This window comes from Saccopteryx leptura, chromosome 2, assembly GCF_036850995.1.
Source record: "Saccopteryx leptura isolate mSacLep1 chromosome 2, mSacLep1_pri_phased_curated, whole genome shotgun sequence".
NCBI classification, from domain to species: Eukaryota; Metazoa; Chordata; class Mammalia; order Chiroptera; family Emballonuridae; genus Saccopteryx; species Saccopteryx leptura.
Window position 1 is genome coordinate 359,572,076 of NC_089504.1, and position 24,667 is coordinate 359,596,742.

General features: G+C 58.7%; 1 protein-coding gene across 1 annotated transcript in view; it reads left to right on the forward strand.

The window, feature by feature from the left end:
* Window positions 1-24,667, forward strand: part of LOC136392592 (netrin-1) — a 200,401-nt gene that overhangs the window by 160,626 nt on the left and 15,108 nt on the right. Inside the window, exon 6 of the mRNA XM_066364869.1 lies at window positions 15,490-15,564. Within this exon, the coding sequence (XP_066220966.1) occupies window positions 15,490-15,564 (75 nt within the window). The remainder of the gene's footprint in view (window positions 1-15,489; window positions 15,565-24,667) is intronic.

Consider the following 24,667-nt stretch of genomic DNA (forward strand, 5'->3'; position numbering starts at 1 on the left):
ACATGCTTTATTTGAGCCAATTTGTTTCCCAATCCATCTTGTTCAGCAAGAAGAAAGAGCATGCTGGGGACTGACGGCACCCTCTGGTTCCGAGAGGAGAGGGGCTGCTGTCCCCCCTCACGTGCCCTGCCCAGCCCGGCCACGCTACCCCCAGACCGGCCACGCTACCCCCAGACCGGCTGCGCTACCCCCAGACCGGCTGCAGGCTGCCCCTGCCCAGCCCGGCCACGCTACCCCCCGCCCTGCCCAGCCCGGCCACGCTACCCTCAGACCGGCTGCAGTCTGCCCCTGCCCCACCGGAGTGCCCTGGGGCTGCTCCACCCCTTCTCATCTGCAAAGGGAGGGAAGGCTTGGCTTGCTGGTGTTCTTTCCCACCCCCGAGTCCCCGGAGTCCCAGGCATTGGGTGGGACTGGGACAGGGTGGGCTTCCCAGGCAGACAACCTGGCAGGGACCGCGCCTTCCCTGAGGTCGCCTGACTCAGAGCCTTCCTGGCTTGTCCTGTAAGACCTGCCCTCGGAATTCCAGGCCCAGTATGTTAAATCTGCAAATGCATTTTCATATTAAGGCAAGGGATTTAGAATCTGTGTTATTAAAGTCCAAAGAAAACAGCAGAACCCTTCAGACCTCCCCGGAGACGGGAGATGTATGGGCTCCTGCTGCCCTCCCCAATTGTCAGCTCTTCGTTTCGCTCCTTTTCCCAAATTGTCCCTTTCCACCCTCTCTTTCTTCGGAAGCCCGCTTCCGGCCTTCGCCTTCCTGCCGTTGGGACAGGCTCGCTCCTCTGGGCGGGCTCCCTTGCGGGTCCTGGTGTCTCCTGCCCTAGGGGACGGCTAGGGCCACAGGCCACCTTTGCCAGATGGTGGCAGCTGGGTCCCCCTTTTATTCAACTCATTCAACAAATATTTGCTGAGAGTTTGTATGTGTCCTGGGCTCTGGAGAGTGAACAAGGCAGGGAGTGGCCTCTGTCTTCGGGAGGGAGGTAAGGAGGAAAGAAACGAAATTGAAAAATGTGTGGCCCCTCTGTGACCAGTGCTGGGGAGGAACCAGGTCCCCTAGAGATGAGTTTGCTTTTTAAGACCTCCAAAGCTCAGTCAGCACATACGTACTTGGGTGAGAAATTTTTAAAAAAAATTCTTTTTTTTCCGGGATTGGCTTCCTTTCATCATTCCCAAATTATAGTAAAAATAATGTTAGCTAACACTTTTTAGAGCTTATCCCATCAGGCTTCATCTCACTAGAACTTCAGGGAATTTGCACACTCTCACCCCCATTGAAGGAATGAGGAATCTGAGGTTCAGAGAGGTGCAGTAACGTGCTCGCAGACACACAGCGTGCAAGTCACAGAACCAGCGTTTTGAGCTCCTCCATAGCCTGTCTGCTAACTGCCGCCCGGCCCCCTGCAGCCCTGAAGTTCATCCCCATTCTGAGACAGACCTCTACCACCTGTGCGGTGGATTGTATCCTGGCTTCCGGTAGAGGCGATCTGCCAGGTGGATACTCCAGACCCCCAGAACAGCAGGCTACTGAGTGCAGAAAAGCCCCGAGACCCAGACCACGAGGGTGCTGCTCTTCCAATGTGAGCTGCACATCCCGCCTAGGAGTCAGGACCTCATCATGTCCAGTGCGAGTCCAGAAAGCATAGCAGGTTTCAAAGATGCCCAAGCCCATCACCCAGCCTTCGCACAGGTGCGCCCAGAGTGAGTGCCGGGTGGGCCGACTGCATCGCATTCGGGGAGCTTGGCTTTGCGGGCTTGCTGGTCCGAGCTGTCTTAGCATCTCACGGAAGCAACTGCATTCAGCTGTATTTTACAGCACCATATTCGTGGTCACACGGGGGCTCTGAGTGCATGTTCCAGTGAGTTCCGTGGGCACTCATAAGTGACCCACACTGTGCCAGGAACCAAAGTTGGATTCCCTGCTGGGAGAGGAGGCAAAGAGATGGTCCCAGACCCTGAGGTGGGGTGGTGAGAACACAGAGGTGCCCAGCCGTGCTGGGAGCAGGGAGGAAGCCCTCTCAGGGACATGACATGGTAGTGGGTTGCCAGGAATGTCGCCAAGGTGGGGAGAGGCATTGAAGTCTGAGCCGGTGGATCAGTGGCAGTGGCATCTCTGCCTTCTCCAGGACGCAGGGGCTGTGGCTCTGTCCTTCCCAGACATCCTGCACACACTAGGGTTCAGGTGCCACTCGCTGGCGTGGAGGAGGAGGAATGTGAACGGAGAAAATGTCCCAAGGCCATGGGCCTCGGGGACAGACCGGGTCCTAGCTGTGGATCTGCTGTCCTCTTCATCTGGACCGTTCTCTCCCCAGACTGCCGCCTGCTCTGGGCGTGCAGCGTGGCCCAGAAAGGATCTCTCGGGCAGATGTGCTTCTCCTGGGAGCTCCGTTGCTCAGACCCACCACGCCCGCTGGCTTCTGCTGAGGGCCTGGGCCAGCTCACTCCGTCTCAGGTCTCAGCTCCCCGCCTTGCCTCGTGAGGCCCCTGGTTGGGCCCACATTCCCACCGCTCCAATCATTCACCCTCCACCTGTCATCATTCCGCTGGGGCCCTCTGAGGCCCCCTGGAACCCACCCCACCCAGTTAGCAGCAGCTTCTCATCCTTGAGGTCCCAGCCCCAAGGTCATCTCCTTGAGAGACCGTCTCTGACGTCCCTCATCACCGTCACCACACCATAGTATGTCCTCCTAAACCTTATGAATAGGTAAGACATGTAGTATAATTACTGCTCCCATTTCACGGATGGGGAAACTGAGGCTCGGAATGGTCAGATCATCGGGTTGATGACCTGATTCCTTTATGCCAGAAACAACCACTTTCTCTGGAGGCCCCTCTCAAGTCGACTTCCACCCGGGGGCCTCGGTGGGCACGTGGCCAGGATGAGCTCAAGGAGGTCTTTGAAGACGGGCACTGGAAGTGGAAACGTGCAGGTTTCGTTGGGGAAGAAAGGAGGCTACACTCTGAGGAGGCGGTAGACTTGGCAGACCGGGGCCTGCGGTTTGAAGCTCTCACCGTGGGTGGCTCTCCAGGGGGGGTCTGCGGGAGGGGGCACTGGGCTGGCAGGAGCTCCGGCCCCTGCTCCAGCCAGCGGAGCCCCTGGGCTCCCTGCAGGGTCTGGGAAGAGAATCCAGTGCCCGGCTCTGGGCTCCCTGCAGGGGCTGGGAAGAGGATCCAGTGCCCGGCTCTGGGCTCCCTGCAGGGGCTGGGAAGAGGATCCAGTGCCCGGCTCTGGGCTCCCTGCAGGGTCTAGGAAGAGGATCCAGTGCCCAGCCCTGGGCTCCCTGCTGGAGCTGGGAAGAGGATCCAGTGCCCGGCTCTGGGCTCCCTGCAGGGTCTGGGAAGAGGATCCAGTGCCCGGCTCTGGGCTCCCTGCAGGGTCTGGGAAGAGGATCCAGTGCCCAGCTCTGGGCTCCCTGCTGGAGCTGGGAAGAGGATCCAGTGCCCGGCTCTGGGCTCCCTGCAGGGTCTGGGAAGAGGATCCAGTGCCCGGCTCTGGGCTCCCTGCAGGGTCTGGGAAGAGGATCCAGTGCCCGGCTCTGGGCTCCCTGCAGGGTCTGGGAAGAGGATCCAGTGCCCAGCCCTGGGCTCCCTGCTGGGGCTGGGAAGAGGATCCAGTGCCCAGCTCTGGGCTCCCTGCTGGGGCTGGGAAGAGGATCCAGTGCCCGGCTCTGGGCTCCCTGCTGGGGCTGGGAAGAGGATCCAGTGCCCGGCTCTGGGCTCCCTGCAGGGTCTGGGAAGAGGATCCAGTGCCCAGCCCTGGGCTCCCTGCAGGGGCTGGGAAGAGAATCCAGTGCCCGGCTCTGGGCTCCCTGCTGGGGCTGGGAAGAGGATCCAGTGCCCGGCTCTGGGCTCCCTGCAGGGGCTGGGAAGAGAATCCAGTGCCCAGCCCTGGGCTCCCTGCAGGGGCTGGGAAGAGGATCCAGTGCCCAGCCCTGGGCTCCCTGCAGGGTCTGGGAAGAGGATCCAGTGCCCGGCTCTGGGCTCCCTGCAGGGTCTGGGAAGAGGATCCAGTGCCCAGCCCTGGGCTCCCTGCAGGGTCTGGGAAGAGGATCCAGTGCCCAGCTCTGGGCTCCCTGCAGGGTCTGGGAAGAGGATCCAGTGCCCAGCTCTGGGCTCCCTGCAGGGGCTGGGAAGAGAATCCAGTGCCCAGCTCTGGGCTCCCTGCAGGGGCTGGGAAGAGGATCCAGTGCCCGGCTCTGGGCTCCCTGCAGGGGCTGGGAAGAGGATCCAGTGCCCAGCTCTGGGCTCCCTGCTGGAGCTGGGAAGAGGATCCAGTGCCCGGCTCTGGGCTCCCTGCTGGAGCTGGGAAGAGAATCCAGTGCCCGGCTCTGGGCTCCCTGCTGGGGCTGGGAAGAGGATCCAGTGCCCGGCTCTGGGCTCCCTGCAGGGTCTGGGAAGAGGATCCAGTGCCCAGCTCTGGGCTCCCTGCTGGGTCTGGGAGGAGAATCCAGTGCCCAGCTCTGGGCTCCCTGCTGGAGCTGGGAAGAGAATCCAGTGCCCGGCTCACTAGCCTAAAGCGCACACATGCCTACTTCTCCACTGGAATATTTATTTGCGGTCCTTGAGAAAGAATGAGGATCGTGGGGCAGAATGGCGATGTAGCTTCCCAAGAACGTGGACACTGATTCTCAGTAACGACAGGGCAGAGAACGTGTTCCCGGTGACCTCAGGTGTGCGCTGGGCCCGTGCAGCCCAGGGACCCATCTCTGACAGTGGAAGCCCCCCTCCCTCAGCCCATGCCTCTGCAGACCCTGCACCCAGCAGCCCCCAGTGACGCAGGCCTGCTAGAACTCTCTTTGTGTTTTATTTAGAAAAGAACCCAAACCATATCCGGCCCCGCACGGCCCACTCAGGCTGTGTGACCCATCTCTCTGCCCCGCGCCTCTGTCACTCTGCAAAACACCCCGGCCTTCTTTCAGTCCCTGCACTGTGCCGGGCTTGACCCTGCCTCCGGGCCTTTGCACGAGCTGTTCTTCCTGCTGGGACCCTCTTGCCTCAGACCTTCGTAACCTGCATCCTTCGCACTGTTGAGGTCTCGGTCCTGTGTTACCCCTCGCGTCCCAGGGAGCTTTCCCGACCGTCCTAACTACAGTTGTGTCCTCACTCCCAACCTTTGCCGTGCACGCTGGGGCTGGCAGCTCCCTCTTCCTTCGTCCCTCGGCACTGGCATTTGTGGACTTGGGAGAGGGTGAAACTGCATGCACACGCTCACGCACACACACGCATGCAGCACTTCCCGTGGGTTAGGAACATAAGTGTCCCCTTGTGGGGTACAGAGATCACCTCATTATAGCGTTTGCCCTCGCCACCCCTAAGTCTGTGGTTCCCATTCTCACCGGAGGAGAGACTCCCCTCAGGACTTAAACACAACAAGGGTGTCCTCATTGCAGTAAAATTAAAAATAGAGATAAGATGAAGCAACAGTATAAAAACCAGACATAGCCCCACCACCCAGCGTCTCGGTGTGTGGTATGTTCCTGTAGAATAAAACCCCAGCCATGGCTGACCGGCCCCCTGGGGCCCCTGCAAACCACGCGACCTCCACCACCAGCCCTAGGTTCCCCTTTTGGTTCCTCACACCTGCCTGGCCCCTTTCCAGCCCTGGCTGTTTGAGGGGTCTGATGCCTTGTCACCCTAAAGGACACCTCCTTTCTGGTCTTTGTACCTCAGTATTTCTCTACCTCCCCCTGCTTCCTCCCCCTGCTTGCTCCCTGTGCTCTACCTGCCAAATGTCATCATGTTAGGAGTGTCACTTTCTTCTGTACCCGTTGCACTCAGACAAGTTGGTGTTAGTTGCCACCCCAACCACATTGTATAAGTGTGCTTGCCTTTGCCAGTTCGCCAGACGGAGTCCTGAGTTTCTGTTGATTTAAGTTACGTTTATCTGATCATTTGAGATAGAACGTTTTTATTCCTCCTTATCCCCCTTTTTTCCTCTCTTGTAAATTGTTCCTCTCCAATTCAATTTTAGGTCACTGTCTTTTTTTATTATTGTCATTGTTAATTCAGGAGAGCTCTTTATATATGAAAGACCCTAGTCCTTTGCCATGTATTTTGCAAACACTTTGGGGCTTTTTTCCCCCCAGTCATTTGCCCCCATAAGTTGCAAGGCACCTCACACCCAGCTGCTCTGCCAGTAAACTGGTATAGAGGCCGCCTCATTTGGGGGATCCTTGACCTTTCTGTGCCAGAGCCCAGAGTGATGTGGGCATTATGCTGTGGAGGCAAGTAGGGCTTGGAAGTAATAAGAGTGGCTGGGTGAGACCTGCACAGGCTTGGAGAAATGTGTGGGTGCTCAGGAGGGGCCTTGGACCCCAGCTCTCCTAGAGAGGTGGTTGTGCCCTGGGCAAAGTTCCCATGGGTGAGGGTGCTCACACAAGGTAACCTCACCAGAGGGAGAGTCATTCAGTCACCTGTATCCTAGGACCACAAGGTCAGAGGTGGCTTCACAGAGGAGGCCTCCGCCATCCCTACCTACGATGGCTACTGGGAAGCCTATGGATACCCTTAGCGTCGTGGAAATTGCACGCACTGGAAAACCGACTCTGGCCTGAGGAGTTCCGAGCAGCTCAGCAGCTCCAGGTCCGATGGAGCCGAACCCACTCTCCGGGCAGACCGGCCTATCCTGTCTTTTGTCACTGGCTGCTGGGCAGAGTGGCCCAGCCACAATGGATGGAGCCAGCTGGGCACCTCGCCTCGCCCCAGCGCCTTGAGCTCTTTTACCCCCCAGCTGGGGGACCAGGACCAGCCAGTGGAGTCTGAGACTCGCCCAGCCCTCCAGGTCTCAGTCCTGGGATGGACTGTGGTAGCTGGGTCCCTCTCCTGCGCCCAGCCCTCCAGGTCTCAGTCCTGGGATGGACCGTGGTAGCTGGGTCCCTCCCCTGCGCCCAGCCCTCCAGGTCTCGGTCCTGGGATGGACCGTGGTAGCTGGGTCCCTCCCCTGCGCCCAGCCCTCCAGGTCTCGGTCCTGGGATGGACCGTGGTAGCTGGGTCCCTCCCCTGCGCCCAGCCAGTGGAGTCTGAGACTCACCCAGCCCTCCAGGTCTCAGTCCTGGGATGGACCGTGGTAGCTGGGTCCCTCCCCTGCGCTCAGCTCTCCAGGCCTCAGTCCTGGGATGGACCGTGGTAGCTGGGTCCCTCCCCTGAGCCCAGCCCTCCAGGTCTCGGTCCTGGGATGGACCGTGGTAGCTGGGTCCCTCCCCTGCGCCCAGCCCTCCAGGTCTCAGTCCTGGGATGGACTGTGGTAGCTGGGTCCCTCCCCTGCGCTCAGCCAGTGGAGTCTGAGACTCGCCCAGCCCTCCGGGTCTCGGTCCTGGGATAGACCATGGTAGCTGGGTCCCTCCCCTGCGCCCAGCCCTCCAGGTCTCGGTCCTGGGATGGACCGTGGTAGCTGGGTCCCTTGCTCCTCGTTGCACGCACAGCCCCACCTTCCCCAACCCCACAGCCCCGAGCAGAGAGGCAGGGGTGCTGCTGAGAGTGAGGCCGGGCCAGCTCCCCGCCCTGCTTCAAGGGAGGTGCCAGATGCCGCGCCCCCGTCCAACCGGGGCACGCTGGGCACCGCCTGCCATATGCTCGCAGATGAGCTTCCATCAGCCGAGCAGGCTGCCCAGCGGGCGATTTGGCACCTGGGCACAGGAGACAGACCAGAGGGGCCGGCTGCCCATGGTGGAGGAAGGGAGGGAGGGGCTTGGCCGCTGGGATTGGGCCTGCAGGGCCCCCTCTTGGCTCTTGGCTATGGGTTGGTCAGCGGAGCAGGTGGGGGGAGGAAAAGGGAGGGTTGGCTGCTCCCCGGAGGAGCCAGGACGCCAGCCAGCCAGCCAGCCAGGATGGGCCTGCTGTGAGCTGCAGATGGCGGCCTCCAGGTCTCAGTGGCTCTCTCCGGGACAGAGCCATCCCAGTGGGGAGCCAGGCGTCCCCAGGTTCCACTCGGGCAGCTCCCTCTTGTCGGGGAGGCAGGAGGGACCGGAGGTGACACTGGTGCAGGTGGCTTTGCAGGTCTTCCAGTATTTATTTACCTGCACCCTTGATGGGAGCCCCGGAGCGCCCCCAGAGCGTCCCCCAGAGTGAGGGGGCAGGGAGCTGCCCGCCCACCCCTTCCTCACTGCCCTTGTGCCGAGCCAGCAAGGACAGGAACCGACTGGGCATGAAATATTGAGACCCAGTGGGTAAAGGAGGTCAGTCGTCTGGTCTGCAGGGTCTGTGTGTGTCTAAGGTTGTGCTAGCTTTTCTGTTGGGGTGAAGCCACGTGAAACTTTTTTTTTTTTTAAGTTGAAAAGTGATTGATTTTAGGCACATTCATATGGCTCATCTTAATAGCTTTCTGTCTTTTTCTATGTTTCTCACCAGAACAAATTTCCGGAAAAGGATGGGTCCTTTAACTGTTCACATGGACGTGTCCTTTGAAACGGATTTCCTAAGATTATTTATCTGTTCAGGTTTGAGATGGTTTCTAAGTAGTTCAACTTGGTCATTTCTGTGATGTGTTTCATTCAGATGTCCAAGATTGCAGCCTAACACTATGTCCAAGAGCCTCACAGTTTAGGAAACCTTTCAGCTGTGGTTGTACACCTTTTCTCCTTCCTTCCTGGTGGGTTTGTGTTCTCTCTTTTATTCATAATCAGACATGACAGGGTACTATCTGGTTTTTGTTGTTGTTACTGTTTTTAGTTTGTTGGTTTGGGGGCTTTATTGACACTCAGTTCTAGGGTGCATTTGTAAGTTTTCAGTTTTTCATAATATTCTAGTTTATTAATGTCTACATCTGTTGTTATTCTTTCTTCCTGCTTTCTTTGGGGGTTTTGTTTGTTTTTTACTCATTTCTAACTTCTAGAATTGAATACCCTTCATTTATTTTCATTCTTTTTTGCTTAAAATAAATACTATTACATTGTGGTCAGGAAGTGTGGCCTGAACAATTTTAGATCCTTGATATTAATTTATACTTACATGTTTCTGTCCATTCATTTTTGTATTTCTAACAGTATTTGTTTAATATATTTCAATAAGATGTTTTTCCACACAAAACATTCTTTTATTATTATTATTATTATTGGGTGAACTTCTTTATTACCTAGTGACAAACTTACTTTCTAAAGAAGCTTACAATGTCTTCTTTAAAACTTGTAAACTTAAAAATTTGGCTTTATTCAGTTATATCCCTCTGAAAAACTTATTTAATATATTTTGATCAGTTTTTCACCTGACCAGGTGGTGTCGCAGTGGATAGAACATCAGCTTGGAGACTGAGGATCCAGGTTCGAAACACCCAGGTCTCCGGCTTGAGCGCAGGTTCACCTTTTTGAGTGTGGGGTCGTCGGCTTTAGCGTGGGATCATAAACATGACCCCATGGTCGCCGGATTGAGCCCAGCGTCTCTGGCTTGAGCAAGGGGTCACTGGCTCAGCTGGAGGCCTCCCCCCCCCCATCAAGGCACATAATAGAAAGCAATCAATGAACCACTAAAGTGAAGCAACTATGAGTTGATGCTTCTCATCTCTCCCCCTTCCTGTCTCCCTCTTCCTCTCTCTCTTTCTCTCTCTAATATATATATATCTATATATTCATATATAGATCAGTTTTTCAATAGAGTTGCATCTATTTATAATCATTGTTTTGTTTTTAGATACTTGCTCCTCTGTGATCTTAATATCATCACAATTGTTTTTTATATAGTATTGACTTTTCTGCTTTATTTTTTTCTTTTGGCATATTATCTATTATTTCTTTGCTATTTTCTCTGCTGTTTTGTGGTTTTTCAAGAATCACTGTTTTATCTAATAGCTCTTAGTTGTCAGAGTAAAGTTTGAAATAGCATCTTTTGCATTCTACCTTCTTAAGAGAAAGAGTTGTATTTTCTACCTCATTTTACTTTTTAGGTTGTTAACATAAAGTGAATGTGACCTAAGTGTCCACAATTATTTATACATACATATGCATTGTCTGATGTTCCCTTTGAAACATTTGAAAATTACTTTGATATTTGCCTTCAGTTTTAGAACCAAATTTGAAATCTCTACATTCACTGGTTTCGGTGCTCACCACTGGTATTGTTCGTGCTATGACTTTCCCCTCAGAAACTCTTTATTTTTTGATCCATTTCACGGTTTGAAAATATTGTCCAATATTTCTCTCAACCAAGAGACATGATTGGAATAGTTTCAACCCTTGCCTATGCCTTTTGAGAATGCGTTTTGTTTATCATGGCCCGCATACATATAAAACAGTCTAGCTAGGTATAAAATTCTTGGATCACAAACATTTAAGACCCTGTGGACAATTGCCCCATGGTCATCTGGCCAGTTTTTTCTTCTTCTTGATTTTTAATCTGTATGTATTTTTTTCCTCTTGATTTTTAATCTGTATGTATATTTTTCCTCTTGATTTTTAATCTGTATGTATTTTTTTTCCCTCATCCTGTTATTGCATATGTTTTGCAAAGATGTATCTGGGTATTGGCCTCTTTTTCTTGATCTTAAAAAAAAAAAACACTTCAGTGAGCCCTCCCCCTGTGCATGTGTAGGTGAGTCTTTAGCTGAGGAACCTGCCATTGCTTATTGTTTCTATTCCGCTGGCCTCCGCCACGGTTCTCTGCCCACTGGGCGTCACCTCGCCGCCCCTCCCCCTCACACCCTGGTCGTTTTCTCTTCATACTTTCCACGTCTCTCCCCTTTGCCGCTGAGTGTGGGGAGAGCTTCTCCGGTGGATTCTGCATGTTTCTGCATCCGTTTCCCACAGCCTCGTTTTCCTTTCGTTAGCCTCCGAAGTGCATTTTAATGGTGCTACTGCGTGTTTAGGTGTTTGTGTTTTCAGCTCTTCTCTCTCTTATGTGTCACCTTTTCTGTGTCATCCTAGGGCCTGTTCAGCTTAGCCTCGTCTTCCCTTACGACTTTCTTCCATGTCATAGAGGACGCGTCTTTTTAGAATTATTTTTTTTTGTTTACTTTGCCATGCTCATTCGGGTCCATATTGTCTGCGGCTGTTTTTCCAGCCATGGCAACAGAATCTGACCAGTTGTGATCCAGACCGTATGACTTGCAAAGCCTAACATATTTACTTTTGGCACTTTGCAAAAAAACCAAAACAAAACAAAACAAAAAAACAACAACAACAAAGTTGCAGATCCCTGTACCCGCCTGGCGACTGGGTTCCCGTCTTCGCTCCGAGCTGCACAGCAGAACGATGTGTGTGGCTCCTTCTCCAGCTCCTGGTTCTGTCCAGCCTCTCGCCTCGATCCGCTTCTGCCCTGCAGACGTGCTGTTCTTCTGTGGCTGCTGCCCGAGCGTCTGATTCTCTGCATCAGTAACGGAGATGAAAACACGGGTTCGGATACCTCCTGCAAACACGGTCTTCCAGTCCCTGCCCTTCCTCAAGCTTCCCCTCCCTGGCGGGGCCAGCGCCTCCAGTGCACCCCCCACTTCCTGCCCATTTGTTTTCTGGTTGTTGTCTCTCTGTCATTTCCTCCTCCCCCCCTTTTTTAAAGGCTCTTTCTGTTCATCAGACAAAGAACTGTGTCCAGAGGTAAAAACCTGGACAGGTTTAGCTTGTTCCACCACCATCTGCCTTTAATTAATAGAGATTGCTCCCAGATTCCAACATTGGGTCATCTATCAGTTTAGTTTTTGGCATTCATGCGACTTTTCTTCCTTTCTTTCTCTTTCTTTCTTTCTTTCTTTCTTTCTTTCTTTCTTTCTTTCTTTCTTTCTCTCTCTCTTTCTTTCTTCTTTCTTTCTTTCTTTCTTTCTTTCTTTCTTTCTTTCTTTTTTTCATTGTCTTTATAGCTATTTTGGAACAGAGCAAGGAGGGGCTGCATGGGTGACTGCCAAGTAGATGCCACATTGAAGGACTCAACGCTGCGTTGGAAGGCTGTGGTTTGTCCGTCTTGAAGCAGTCTCTGTAGCTTTGTGTGCGTTTGCTAAGAAAGAGAAAACGCAGGCGCGTTTTCCTCAGCCAGGGACCACTTGTCCAATGACCTCAGTTCTCTGGAACACAACCAAGACAAAGAGTCCAGCAGCGGCCCGAGAGCTGCCGCAGCGTCCACGCTCCGGGGGTTATTCCCTGTCCCCAAAGGGACAGTCTCAGTCTCTTCCTCCAAGCCCACTGACCCACGTTGAGCGTCATCCTAACGAGCCGGGCCTTTCTGTGGTCCTAGCTCACAGCTCAGTTGGAAGCAGCAAATCTGGAGAGAGGAGGGGACATTTTATGACAAACACACACTGACCAGATAGAAAGGAAAGACATAGGACTTCCCCGCCCCCCCCCACGGCCGACACACGCACATGTACACGCACACACATGCACACGCATAGCCACGGTGTTCGAAAGCTGGCAGCATTTTCTGTGGGGGCACCAGCCAGTTCCTCTGTGTGAGACACCTGTCTGCTGTCACCTCTCTGGTCCTTTCCTCCGCCAGGCTGGGTGCTCTGTGCAAATCATGGGTGCAGGGACCTGCCCCCTCCTTCCATAGCTGCAGCAGGTTCAGACAGTGGTCTCTAACCCTGGCTGCCCGTTAGAGTCACCTGGGGAACTTGAACAGTCTGGACACTCAGGCTGCCCCCTTAACCAAGGATGCCCGGATGTCGTGGGGGTGGGGCTCGGTGTCAGTGTTTGGTTGGGAGCCAGGGGGGGGGTCAGGAGGACAGACTCTGCAGCCAGTCTGCTGTAACATGGGGCTCATGGGCACACAGAGAGCCAAGCTGAGGGCCTCACTAGCGCCACGGCTGGGGCGCCCTCTGGGTGTGTGCGGGGGCGGCTGTGATCGGTCCGGCAGGGTCTGAGCTGCAGCTAGTGAGGCAGCGGCGGATGCCACACAGTCTATCACCACGTCTGTCTCGGGTGGACACTTGGCTCTGAGGAGAAGAGCTGTCGATGTCACTAGGAGCCCGGGAGAGCAGTGGGAGGCCGGGGAGGCCAAGGGGCGGGGGTGGGTTGTCGCAGGACCCACCCGCCCGGGAGAGGGGTGGAGCGGCAGTGGGAGGCCGAGGGGCGGGGGTGGGTTGTCGCAGGACCCAGCCACCTTCCCTTCTGCTCCATGGTGCGGAGCTTACTCGGGGCGGGCGCCCGGGAACCTCTCTGTCCTCTGGTTTCCTTGCCTTGAGGAGGGGTCCAGTTCCCACTCAGGGGGGGTGTTGCCTTGCGGTTCTGACAGCTGACGTGTGGCAGGGCCGTCTCCCCTCCCAGGCTGACCACCTCCGGGCCGAGACGAAGGGACAGGCCTCGACCCATGCAGTGGAGGCAGGGGGTAGGCCCGTGACTTTCATAAAAAAAAAGGACGAAAAGGTAACGAGAGTGGAGTCAGGGCTGTCCCTGTAATAACGTCACCTGGCTCTGCTTGCATTCCAATCCGCTTCCCTGAGCGGAGAGAGCGGGGCCGGGTTCCAGCCGCTTGCTCACGACCACGAGGGCTGACGCACCGCCTGGGTCCGGCCGCTGCGGTGGCTCTGCTGTGGGCGTCATCTGTCCCTGAGCTGAGCTGGCAGAGACGCGGCCGGGAGCGGCCATTCCCAACCGCAAGGCGCGTCGTGGTGTGACGATGATGGTGACACGATGATGGTGACGACGGTGACGATGGTGACGATGATGGTGACGATGGTGACGACGATGGTGACGATGGTGACGATGACGGTGGTGACGATGATGGTGACACGATGGTGACGACGATGGTGACGCTGCCACTCGTCTGTGTGCGTCTGGTCGCTGTCCCCTCTCAGCGCCCAGGCGGGTCGGGGGCTTGGGCCGCAGGAGAGCAGGCCGGGGGCTGTTTCCCTGTCAGTTCCTGAGGCTGGTTCCTCGCTCGGTGCCCCAGGAAGCTGACTCAGGAGGCACTAGGGGTCTGCTAGGCTCGGATGCCCAGAACAGCGGGATGGGGCTGTTTGGACTTGAATTGAGGCACCAGCGGGCTCCGGGACTGACTCTTGGGTGAACTCTGAATGTTTCTTGCAGACCTCGGCCATGGTTTCGGGGTGGGGGTGGGGCGGGAGGCCTGACCTCATCCTCTGGCTTCGTCCTGGGCCCCCATGCAGATCACTTCTTACCCCAAACTTGGCCTCGGTGTCCCGCTCTGCAGAATGTGTGGCTGGCGGCTGCTCCCGGCGGTTACTTCTGGGTCTGTGCCTGGGTCCCCGTGACCTTTTTAGTCCCCCGTCCCCAGCCCTCACTGGGACACGTCCCCAGCCCACTTCTGCCACGCCACACCGCGCTGTCGTGTCATTGCCCTGGGGGCCCCGGCCAGCCTGGCTGGTCTTCCCACCAGCGAGCGGTCCAAGAGCTGCTGGAGCTCAGGACACGCCTCGCCCCAACTCCGAGCCCAGCACCCTGCTCACACTGAGGGGGGCCTGTCGGTGTTTACAGAGACACCGCGTGTCGTACCAGGAGCGCAGAGGTCTCGCCGTCTCGGCCTGGCGTCCACGGCCCCGTCTGGGTGCTGGCTGGCCGCAGGCCTCTCGACATCTCGGCCTGGCGTTCGCGGCCCCGTCTGGGTGCTGGCTGGCAGCAGGCCTCAGCTCTTGCGTTTCCGGGATGGGAATCACACCCACACGTCCAAGAATGGTTGTGAGAATGGAGTGAGACGCAGCATGGCAGACAGCGGGGCAGAGCAGGCTGGAAGGATGAACGAGGCCCCTGTGGCAGGCTGGCCGCCAGGCGTGGACCGAGAGAGGGAGTCGTGCCACCACCTCGTCTAAAGAGCAGAGAGCGCTACAGGCAGAGGGCGTGATGGGCCGGGGCGGGGGGTGAGGGGCCACAGGCACCCCCAGGAGGAGCAGAGGGCGTGATGGGCCAGGGCGGGGGTGGGGGGCCACAGCCACCCCCAGGAGGGGCAGGCCCCGGGCCCTGCACACCCTGCCCGCTCACACTCGGACTGTGGGAAGCCCCCAGAGTGATACCCAGCGGCACTGGCCAGGCCGTCCGGTCCCGTCTCGCAGCAGTGGGGCCCATTAGAACTGAACTGTTCTTTGGGGGGCATTTTATTTGCACACTCCAGTAGAGTGGACACCAAAGGGGCTTTCTAATGTTTCATGGGCTGCTAATTTCCCCTGTGACCTCTTTTGTTGGGGGCTGACCCCTGCCAGAGGCTCCGCGCCGTGAAAGCCAGCGCCTGACACAGACCTGGGGCACGGGGTGACAATGAGGCCTCTATTGGCTTTAATCAGGCTCCACTTGTGTCTTAAGAACGGGGGGATTTGTGTGGTGCTCCGAAGCCCTGGGTGGCACAGAACAGGAGTCCCCAGAGTCCCTGACGGAGGCTGGGGGGTGGAGGGGGCTACAGGCAGCAGCTAAAGCATTCGTCAGGACGTGGGGGGGGGGGTCAGCAAGGCCCTTTGTCCCAAGCGCCTCTTTAGAAGCCAGGCCTGCCTGAAAGCCCGCCCGCCCGCCCAGCCAGGCCCGTGGGTATCGCAGGCCCTGGGTGTTCAGGGAGGCGGCCTCCCGCCCGCCAGACCGCCGGCCTATTCAGCACCCGCTTAATTAGGTTTTGTCTGTGCTCTCCCCTCCCCTGCAGACTGCGAGTCCTACTGCAAGGCCTCCAAAGGGAAGCTGAAGATTAACATGAAAAAGTACTGCAAGAAGGACTATGGTGAGTGAGGGAGGGGGGGGAGGGCCGGGCTTGGGGTGCAAGTGGCCCCAAGCGGGTGGGGGTAGTGAAGACCCCGTGACCGAACAGGAGCTGAGCGGGGCCGATCCCACGCCCAGGAGTCTCTCTCTCCCACCGTGGTCCTCGGAGGCAGGGCGCCCGTCCGGGCAGCACCCGGGCCCTGGACTCGGTCCTCGGAGGCAGGGCGCCCGTCCGGGCAGCACCCGGGCCCTGGACTCGGTCCTCGGAGGCAGGGCGCCTGTCCGGGCAGCACCCGGGCCCTGGACTCGGTCCTCGGAGGCAGGGCGCCCGTGAGGGCAGCACCCGGGCCCTGGACTCGGTCCTCGGAGGCAGGGCGCCCGTGAGGGCAGCACCCGGGCCCTGGACTCGGTCCTCGGAGGCAGGGCGCCCGTGAGGGCAGCGCCCGGGCCCTGGACTCGGTCCTCGGAGGCAGGGCGCCCGTGAGGGCAGCACCCGGGCCCTGGACTCGGTCCTCGGAGGCAGGGCGCCCGTGAGGGCAGCACCCGGGCCCTGGACTCGGTCCTCGGAGGCAGGGCGCCCGTGAGGGCAGCACCCGGGCCCTGGACTCGGTCCTCGGAGGCAGGGCGCCCGTGAGGGCAGCACCCGGGCCCTGGACTCGGTCCTCGGAGGCAGGACGCCCGTGAGGGCAGCGCCCGGGCCCTGGACTCGGTCCTCGGAGGCAGGGCGCCCGTGAGGGCAGCGCCCGGGCCCTGGACTCAGTCCTCGGAGGCAGGGCGCCCGTGAGGGCAGCACCCGGGCCCTGGACTCCCAGGCGAGCCTCCGGCCTTCAGTGACCCCCCTCCGTTCTGCGGACATTCAGCCTGAGTCTTTGTTGCTCACAGTGAGGTCCATGGAATGTCTAGAATGCAGATTCCTGAAGTGACCTCCCGTGGGATGAGGTGGGGGTTGGGGGTGGGTTGACTCCAGAAGGGGCTGAGGTGAGCTGGGGCATCTGCATTTTAAACAGCTCACTGGTCATTCTGATGCCCCTGAATTTGAGTACAACAAAGGGGGCTCTCCTTGGGCCTTTCCCAGCAGGGAGCTCAGGGGCCCACAGCCTTGTGAACCACCTTCAGAGAGTCCTGTCCCCTGAGCCCTCATGCTCCCTAAACTAGGAAGGGGCTGTCCCATCCCCCGTTCTCAGCACCCTTGTCTCGTGGGGTGTCCCCCCCCCATTGCCTTGAGCACTTGCTGAGAAACCCCTTGTGCCAGCCCCGCCCCGTGGGAGGTGAGGAGCCAGCCGTGTAGTTTCTGGTTCCTGAGAGGGTGCTCACAGCGTGACTTCGGTCCTGGCGGGCAGGAGGCCACCGGGGTGCCTGCAGGAGGCACAGGAGCTGAGAGGGCACCTCAGTGGGACGTGCAAACAGAAGTCCCGGGAGGATCACTCATCCAGCTGCCCGCTGGCAGAGCTGAGAGGGCCCCGGGTAGAGACGGGGTGCCTGCCTGGGCGGCCAGGCCCTCTCCCCTAGCCAGGACTTGCACAGCCTAGAGGCAGGCCGAGGGGCTCTGAGCCCAGGCCTGGTGCTGTCCCCCGGGGGCGGGGGCGGGCTGTTCCTGACCTGGCAGGTCGGGCTGGTTTGGGCTGGCCTGGGCCCTCCTGTTTCCAACCCCTGACAGTTCACTCTGCCACCTCTGCACTCGGCTGAACGTTGCCCGATCTCACCTGTCCCCTCTCCAACTGGTCCCTGGGGGCGAATTCCCCCCCAGGGTCTCCGTGGCCCTGCCAACTCCACGTTCGCTCTGGACTCCTCTTGGAAAGTAGAGCGGCCTCTTTGTTCTAGCCAGTGTCCCAGCTCTGCCCTGGCTCTGCCCCTCCAGTGGGACCTGCCGCAGGTCCAGTTGCTTATCTGAGCCTCAGTTTCCTTGTCTGTAGCACAGACTTGATGCATGTGCCGTACGTGCCTGGGTGTAACACAAATGTGATGCGTGTGCCGTCCGTGCCTGGGGATAACACAGATGTGATGCGTGTACCATGTGTGCCTGGGTGTAACACAGACGTGACGTACTCAGTGTGCATGCCTGGGTGTAACACAGACGTGATGTACTCAGCGTGCATGCCTGGGTGTAACACAGACGTGATGCGTGTACCGTGTGTGCCTGGGTGTAACACAGATGTGATGCGTGTACCGTGCGTGCCTGGGTGTAACACAGACGTGATGCGTGTACCGTGCATGCCTGGGTGTAACACAGATGTGATGTGTGTACCGTGCGTGCCTGGGTGTAACACAGACGTGATGCGTGTACCGTGCGTGCCTGGGTGTAACACAGACGTGATGTGTGTACCGTGTGTGCCTGGGTGTAACACAGACGTGATGTACTCAGTGTGCGTGCCTGGGTGTAACACAGACGTGATGCACTCAGCGTGCGTGCTTGGGTGTAACACAGACGTGATGTGTGTACCGTGTGTGCCTGGGTATAACACAGACGTGATGCGTGTACCGTGTGTGCCTGGGTGTAACACAGACGTGATGCGTGTACCGTGCATGCCTGGGTGTCATAGATGTGATGCGTGTACCGTGCGTGCCTGGGTATAACACAGACATGATGCGTGTACTGTGTGTGCCTGGGTGTAACACAGACATGATGGGTGTACTGTACGTACCTGGGTGTAACACAGACGTGACGCACTCAGCATGCACGCCCAGGCAGCCCCAGCACCCAGCACAGGGCCCGGTGTCTGGCAGGCTCCCAGTGTAGAATGACCTGTTAGTCCACAGGAAGCCGGGTGGGAAGGGAGGAGGGCAGTGATGGAGATGGGACGCGTGGGCCGGAAGTGAGGCCCCCTGATGAGGAGGCCTGTTCTCCCAGGTGCACACTCCCAGCCTCCTGACCCCAGGGGGTCCAGCAGCCCGACCTCAGAATCCTGGCCCCGTGGGCTTCCTGACCAGGGCAGTGCTTGAACTAAATGTGAGGACTTTTTTCTTTAATAAGGACAATAACTAGGACCAGTTAGAATGAAATGAATGATGAGACCCAAAGGAACTCAAGGGAATTTTGAGAAGGGGCCAGGTCTTCCCACTCAGACCTCTCTGGGCTCCCACAGTAAGTTCCTCAAAGCTCCTCAAAGGGTTTGCGTCCCATGGCGGTGCAGAAACTCACACACACACACACACACACACACACACACACACGGTGCAGAAACTCTCTCTCTCTCACACACACACACACACACTGGAAAGCAAACCTTGATTTTGAAAACAAACTTTGAAGCAGATTCGCAATAAAGGAGTCGCTGTCTTTGAGCCTGGGGGTGGGGGGTAGCCACAGGAGGGGCCCCGGTGGTTTTGGATGAAGCTTGTGTGGCCCTAGGTGTGTGAGCTTGCTGGGGGCCTCAAGGGAGCCTCCTGTGGGATGAGGACTCAGGCAGGAGGGCCTGAGGGGTCTGCCATGGGCACAGGCTGGGGTCTGGGGGCTATCCTTGCAGGCTTAGAGAGCCCAGAGTCACGGGGAAGGGCCCCGCCCCCCTCGCCATGTCTCCCTTCTTCCCCTCCCCCTGCCCAGAGCAGGGCAGGAAGGAGAAGGAACAGGTGGCCTGCTCGGGAAGGGTTGTTCTCTCTTGAGTCTGGAAGCATCCTCAAGTAGACGCGGCCATGTAGAGAGGGCTCGGAGGGGAGAAGAACTGAGCAGGCTTTCTGTAAGGTGTTGACCCACAGTCCCCCTTCTGTTTGTTAAGGGAAGAAAAAGGATGAATTGGACTTTTATTTAAGTTACCAAAACGGACCCCTGGTTCTATTTGACTCAGTCCTGTTTTATTCTCTTCTGACTTCTTGTCCTCAATGGGATTCTACCGCCCTCGGCCCTGCTATTCCTGGGGACACTCTGGCCCTCCAGAGCTCACCGGCAGGCCCCTCTCTGTGCCGAAGGGAGACCGATTCCCTCTTTTCGTAGACCCAGCGGGACCCCCGCCCCTCCTGAGCCACCTCCGTGCGAGAGGGCGCCCTCAGCCACAGGGCCTCTCTCCTGCTGGTGGCGACCGGCGGGCGGGGCGCAGTCTGTGGGTTCAGGTGACCTCTGCTCCCTGCCTCAGCCCTGTCTTCCCCTCTCCTCGACTCCCTCGTGGGTTATCGGAATGAAGCAGCTGTCAAAGAAGGTGGGCTTCAATTTCCTCAAGTCACAGGTGGCACCTCGGCCCAGCTGTGGAAGGTGCCTTGCCCAGTGGGGGCCCAGCCTCCTGCTCCTTCCTCAGATCTGTCCCCAGGCCCCCCTCCCCTGCTCCTCCCCGCATCACATTGAGCCCCAGGGCCCTACCTGTTCAAGGGCAAGAGGGGCCAGGCACGGCCTCACATGCTCGCCTTTGCAGACGTCACGGGGGCCACACCTGCTCCTGCCCCCCACACCCGCTGCCAGGCGCCCTGCCCGGTCCAGCGTCCTCATTTCTGTGGCCAGACTCGAGGAGCGCCAAATGCAGGGGAGACCTGGAGTGCCCCTCAGGGCGCGGACGAGGTCTGAAGCTACTGTGCTGTCACTTGCATGTCCGGCTAGGTCCCCGGTCTCCGAGGGCAGGACTGGCATGCCTCTCCCATTCTTCTCAAAGCATTGGGGGGCTTCTGGGCCCCAGGACTGTCCCTGATACTCTTGGGAGTCACCTAAAATTTGGAAGCATCCCCGCCCAGCTCAACATCATCGAGGCCTGTTTATTCAGACAGGAGGCAGGGCAAAAGAAGAATTAGAAACGGGACTGCAGAAAGAGCCCAGCAAGGTGGGTGGGCCAGGCCTCAGGGACAGGCTCAGTAAGGAAGGAGTGAGGGGCTCCCACCGGGTCTGGGCTGGGCCCACGCGCAGGTCCGGGCTCGGTCTGTGAGGCCTTGTGGAGAATCTTCCCTGTATCCTGTTGGGCCCCTGGGCCCCTGAAGGAAGTGTGAGCAGAGGAGTCCCCCCCACACTGGCCACTGGGGGGGGGATGAGCAGGAAGGGGATGAGGAGGTGCCTCTTGGGGATGGCTGAGTGGGGGAGGCCGGGAGGCGGAAAGGGACGGAGGGACAGGGACAGGGACAGGGACTGCCTAATCTCTGCCTCTGACTGACACCCGGCGGGTGGCCAATTAGGAAACACATTCCCTTCACTTACAGACAGGGCACTGGGACGTTCCAGTAGCTGCTAATTAGGACCTTGGGCCTGCTGCCCCTGCTGGGTGAAGAGCCAGCCGGCCCCCCTCGAAGGCCAGCTCGCGGGAGTCCTGGCGTGACGCTGCCCTAGAGCACGGAGCTGGGTCTCCGCCAGCGACCTGAGGACTGGGGCCGCGGGGGACGGGAGGAGCCCCCCGGGGCTGGAGTGGGGGTTGCACGTCCTGCCTGTGTTGTTCCCAGCATGACTGCCACTGAGAGGGGTCCCAGCTGGGGTGGGATTGGGGGGTTTGGGAGGCGTCGGGGCCTGGACCCACCATGCTTCTCATTCATCCCGGGAGACCCCGTGCAGGGAAGGGTGGCCCGTTCTGTTTGTAGGGAAAGGGGCACCGGCCCCAGAATCCGGACATGTGGACATACAGATTCCTAATTTGCTCTGTGACTTTGGACAGGGAGTCCCTCCCCCCAGCTGAGCGTCCTCAGCTGAGGAGTGGAGGTGTGGCCCGGGGGACCCGACGTCCTTCTAGACGAGACAGATCACGACTCCTCCTCCGTGCCAGGAGCCAGCCCCCAGGGCAGGGGTCCACAGTGACGCTGTCCTCACAGTTCCCTCTCCGGGGGCCGCCTCAGCCCTCTGTTGCCACCTAGGGGAATCCGGCCCACCTTGCAAACGTCCGACAGAGCGCCCGTGAGAAACGCAGTGTGGGACGCTTTGTATTTTCAAGGGTGTTAGCGATGCCTGCCAACATCTCGGGCCATCCAGCCTCAGAGAAGGCCCTGCCTTCCTGTCGCAGCTCCGAGCGAGCGTGCTGATGTGACCGCGTGTGTGCGGGGGTGTGCGGGTCCCACGGAGAAGGCCCTGACTTCCTGTCGCAGCTCCGAGCGAGCGTGCTGGTGTGACCACGTGTGACCGCGTGTGTGCGGGTCCCACGGAGGAGGCCCTGCCTTCCTGTCGCAGCTCCGAGCGAGCGTGCTGGTGTGACCGCGTGTGTGCGGGTCCCATGGAGGAGGCCCTGCCTTCCTGTCGCAGCTCCGAGCGAGCGTGCTGGTGTGACCACGTGTGACCGCGTGTGTGCGGGTCCCACGGAGGAGGCCCTGCCTTCCTGTCGCAGCTCCGAGCGAGCGTGCTGGTGTGACCGCGTGTGTGCGGGTGTGTGCGGGTCCCACAGAGAAGGCCCTGCCTTCCTGTCGCAGCTCCGAGCGAGCATGCTGGTGTGACCGCGTGTGCGCGGGTGTGTGCGGGTCCCACGGAGGAGGCCCTGCCTTTCCGTCGCAGCTCCGAGCGAGCGTGCTGGTGTGACCGCGTGTGTGCGGGTCCCAAGTCAGAGTCCCCGCCGCTCCGACGGGGGCAGGGCCCACCCCTGCGGGAGTCGCCTGCTCCGTGACCCGGGGCCTGGAATCCAGGCTCCAGCACCTCTGCCGCCGGTGACGAGGCGATGAGGACGACAGAACGACACGCTGTTCCCAAGCATCCGTGGCGTGGGGAGGTTGGGCCAGGCCTGAGCAAGGGCTGGGCCTCTCTGTTGGATGGGGAAACACCCCTGTGTGGCCTCCCCTCTGGCCTGGAGTAGAAGGGACAGAAGGGGGCCTGACTCTCCTGTTCCCCTGACCCGCTGCGAACACCCTCACCCCGCCCAGGCTAGGCCTCTCTGCTGGATCGGGAAACACCCCCGGGTGGCCTCCCCGCTGGCCTGGAGTAGAGGGGACAGAAGGGGGCCTGACTCTCCTGTTCCCCTGACCTGCTGTGAACACCCTCACCCCGCCCAGGCTGGGCCTGGCAGCCCCCGTGGCCCCGCAGTCTCCCTCCTCCCTCCTCCCAGGTCCTGCCCCTCCGCCTCCTGGTGAGCTCTCTTCCCTTTCCCTTCCTTCCTCCTGACTCTGTGTCCCTGTGCTCCGTGGGAGCTGCCCTGTCCGGTGCTCACGGCCTCCCCTCATCTCACACAGCTGCCATTCACAGGCACGCACGCACACACGCACGCACACACTCACACACCATCCCCACCCCTGTCCTTCCCTCCTGGTAAACTCACTTGAGTGCCTGCTAGTCTAGGCAGAGGACAGATAGCCCGTCCTCTGACAGGGTAGGGGGGAGGGCTTCCTGGAGGAGGGAGCCCCGGCAGAAAGAGAAGACTCTAAGCAGGAAGTAGAAACGGGCCCAGGAAATGGGAGAAGAGCAGTGTGGGGCGCAGGGGTGCAGGGGTGAGAGTCCGAGAGAGGCCTGGCTGGACATGTTCATGTCCAGAAACCGCCCTGACCCCACCGAGAGTCCGTTTCAGCTCCTGGTGGCCCCGGGGGCTCCCGCCACTCCTTGAGCCGCTGCGCCAGGTGCCTCGGGTGCTGCCTCCGGCTTCTTCCTTCCCCCCGAGATTCAGAAAGGGGGGGAAGACAGACAGCTCACATTCTGAAAGGTGAGATCATCTCATTTCTACCAGTTCTTGGAAAAATTCTTCATTCCCAGAAATGTTTATTAGTCACCCCTTTTGTTGAAAGACATTTTGGCACCACCAGATGGAAAAATCAAAATGCCTTTCACAAGATGATCTGTCTTGAGCGTTCCTCCCGAGATCCCACAAGGATTAGCTCCCAGGGCACAGCTCCGGGGGAGTTCTCTAGGCCCCTGCAGGGAGAAGCCGAGGTCGTGGGGCTGTGTGGGTTCACGTGGGCCTTCTTGGGGTCCCCTGGCAGAGGTGGGCCTGGGGACCCAAGCGGAGTTCCAGTTTGTAACAGCCCACCCCGACGTGCCCTGGCACCTCCTGGGGCAGTGGGAACCCGTGAGAAGAGCCTTGCCAGGCCGATGACTGTTCCCTCCCCCACAGGCCCTGGACGGGACACCTTGGCCTTCACTCTCATCTCTCATCCTTAATGAGCCCTCAAAGGCACCTGTGCTGTGAGGCAGAAAGTGCTGTCTGGCCGGGGATGTTGAGACTCCGAGAGATGGAATAACTCGCCCAAAGTCAGGCACCCCAGAGCCGAGGCCTTTCTCCTCCCCTGTGCCAGGGCCTCGAGCCTCTGGCAGCACAGAGTGGGCACCGTGGTCCCTTAGGAGGCGGCAAGGACTCATTCCCTCATGGGACCCTGACACTCTGCTCCTGATAAGCCTCGGAAGGGAGACCACAGAGATATCTTGTGTGTGTGTGTGTGTGTGTGTGTGTGTGTGTGACAGAGACAGAGAGAGGGACAGAGGGACAGACAGACTAGAAGAGAGAGAGATGAGAAGCATCAGTTCTTTGTTGCAGCACCTTAGTTGTTCATTGATCGCTTTCTCATATGTGCCTTGACTGGGGGGCTACAGCAGACCGAGTGACCCCTTGCTCGAGCCAGCGACCTTGGGTCCAAGCTGGTGAACTCTGCTCAAACCAGATGAGCCCGCACTTAAGCTGGCAACCTCGGGGTCTTGAACCTGGGTCCTCTGCATCCCAGTCCAACGCTCTATCCACTGCGCCACCGCCTGGTCAGATCACAGAGATATCTCCATTGGGGTCACCATGCTAGTGAGGTGACCCTCATGGGGGTGGAGCTGTGGGCGATGATGGGGCCGAGTGATGGGTGTCACAGCAGGAATGTCAGTGGTGGTGGCAGAGGTGGGGTTGGCTCAACCATTCTGGTGAGGCGCATGGCCTTGTGATAGAGGAAGGTCATGGGAGGACCACAGTGGAGCAAGGGGACACCAGCCAGCAGGGAGGTGGGCGTGAAGATGCTGGTGGTGGGAGTGACCGCAGGGTGCTGGGGAGCTGTCCGGGGTCGGGGGTGTGATGCTGGTGGTGGGAGTGACCGCAGGGTGCCGGGGAGCTGTCAGGGGTCGGGCGTGTGATGCTGGTGGTGGGAGTGACCGCAGGGTGCCGGGGAGCTGTCGGGTCGGGCGTGTGATGCTGGTGGTGGGAGTGACCGCAGGGTGCCGGGAAGCTGTCCGGGGTCGGGGGTGTGATGCTGGTGGTGGGAGTGACCGCAGGGTGCCGGGGAGCTGTCAGGGGTCGGGCGTGTGATGCTGGTGGTGGGAGTGACCGCAGGGTGCCGGGAAGCTG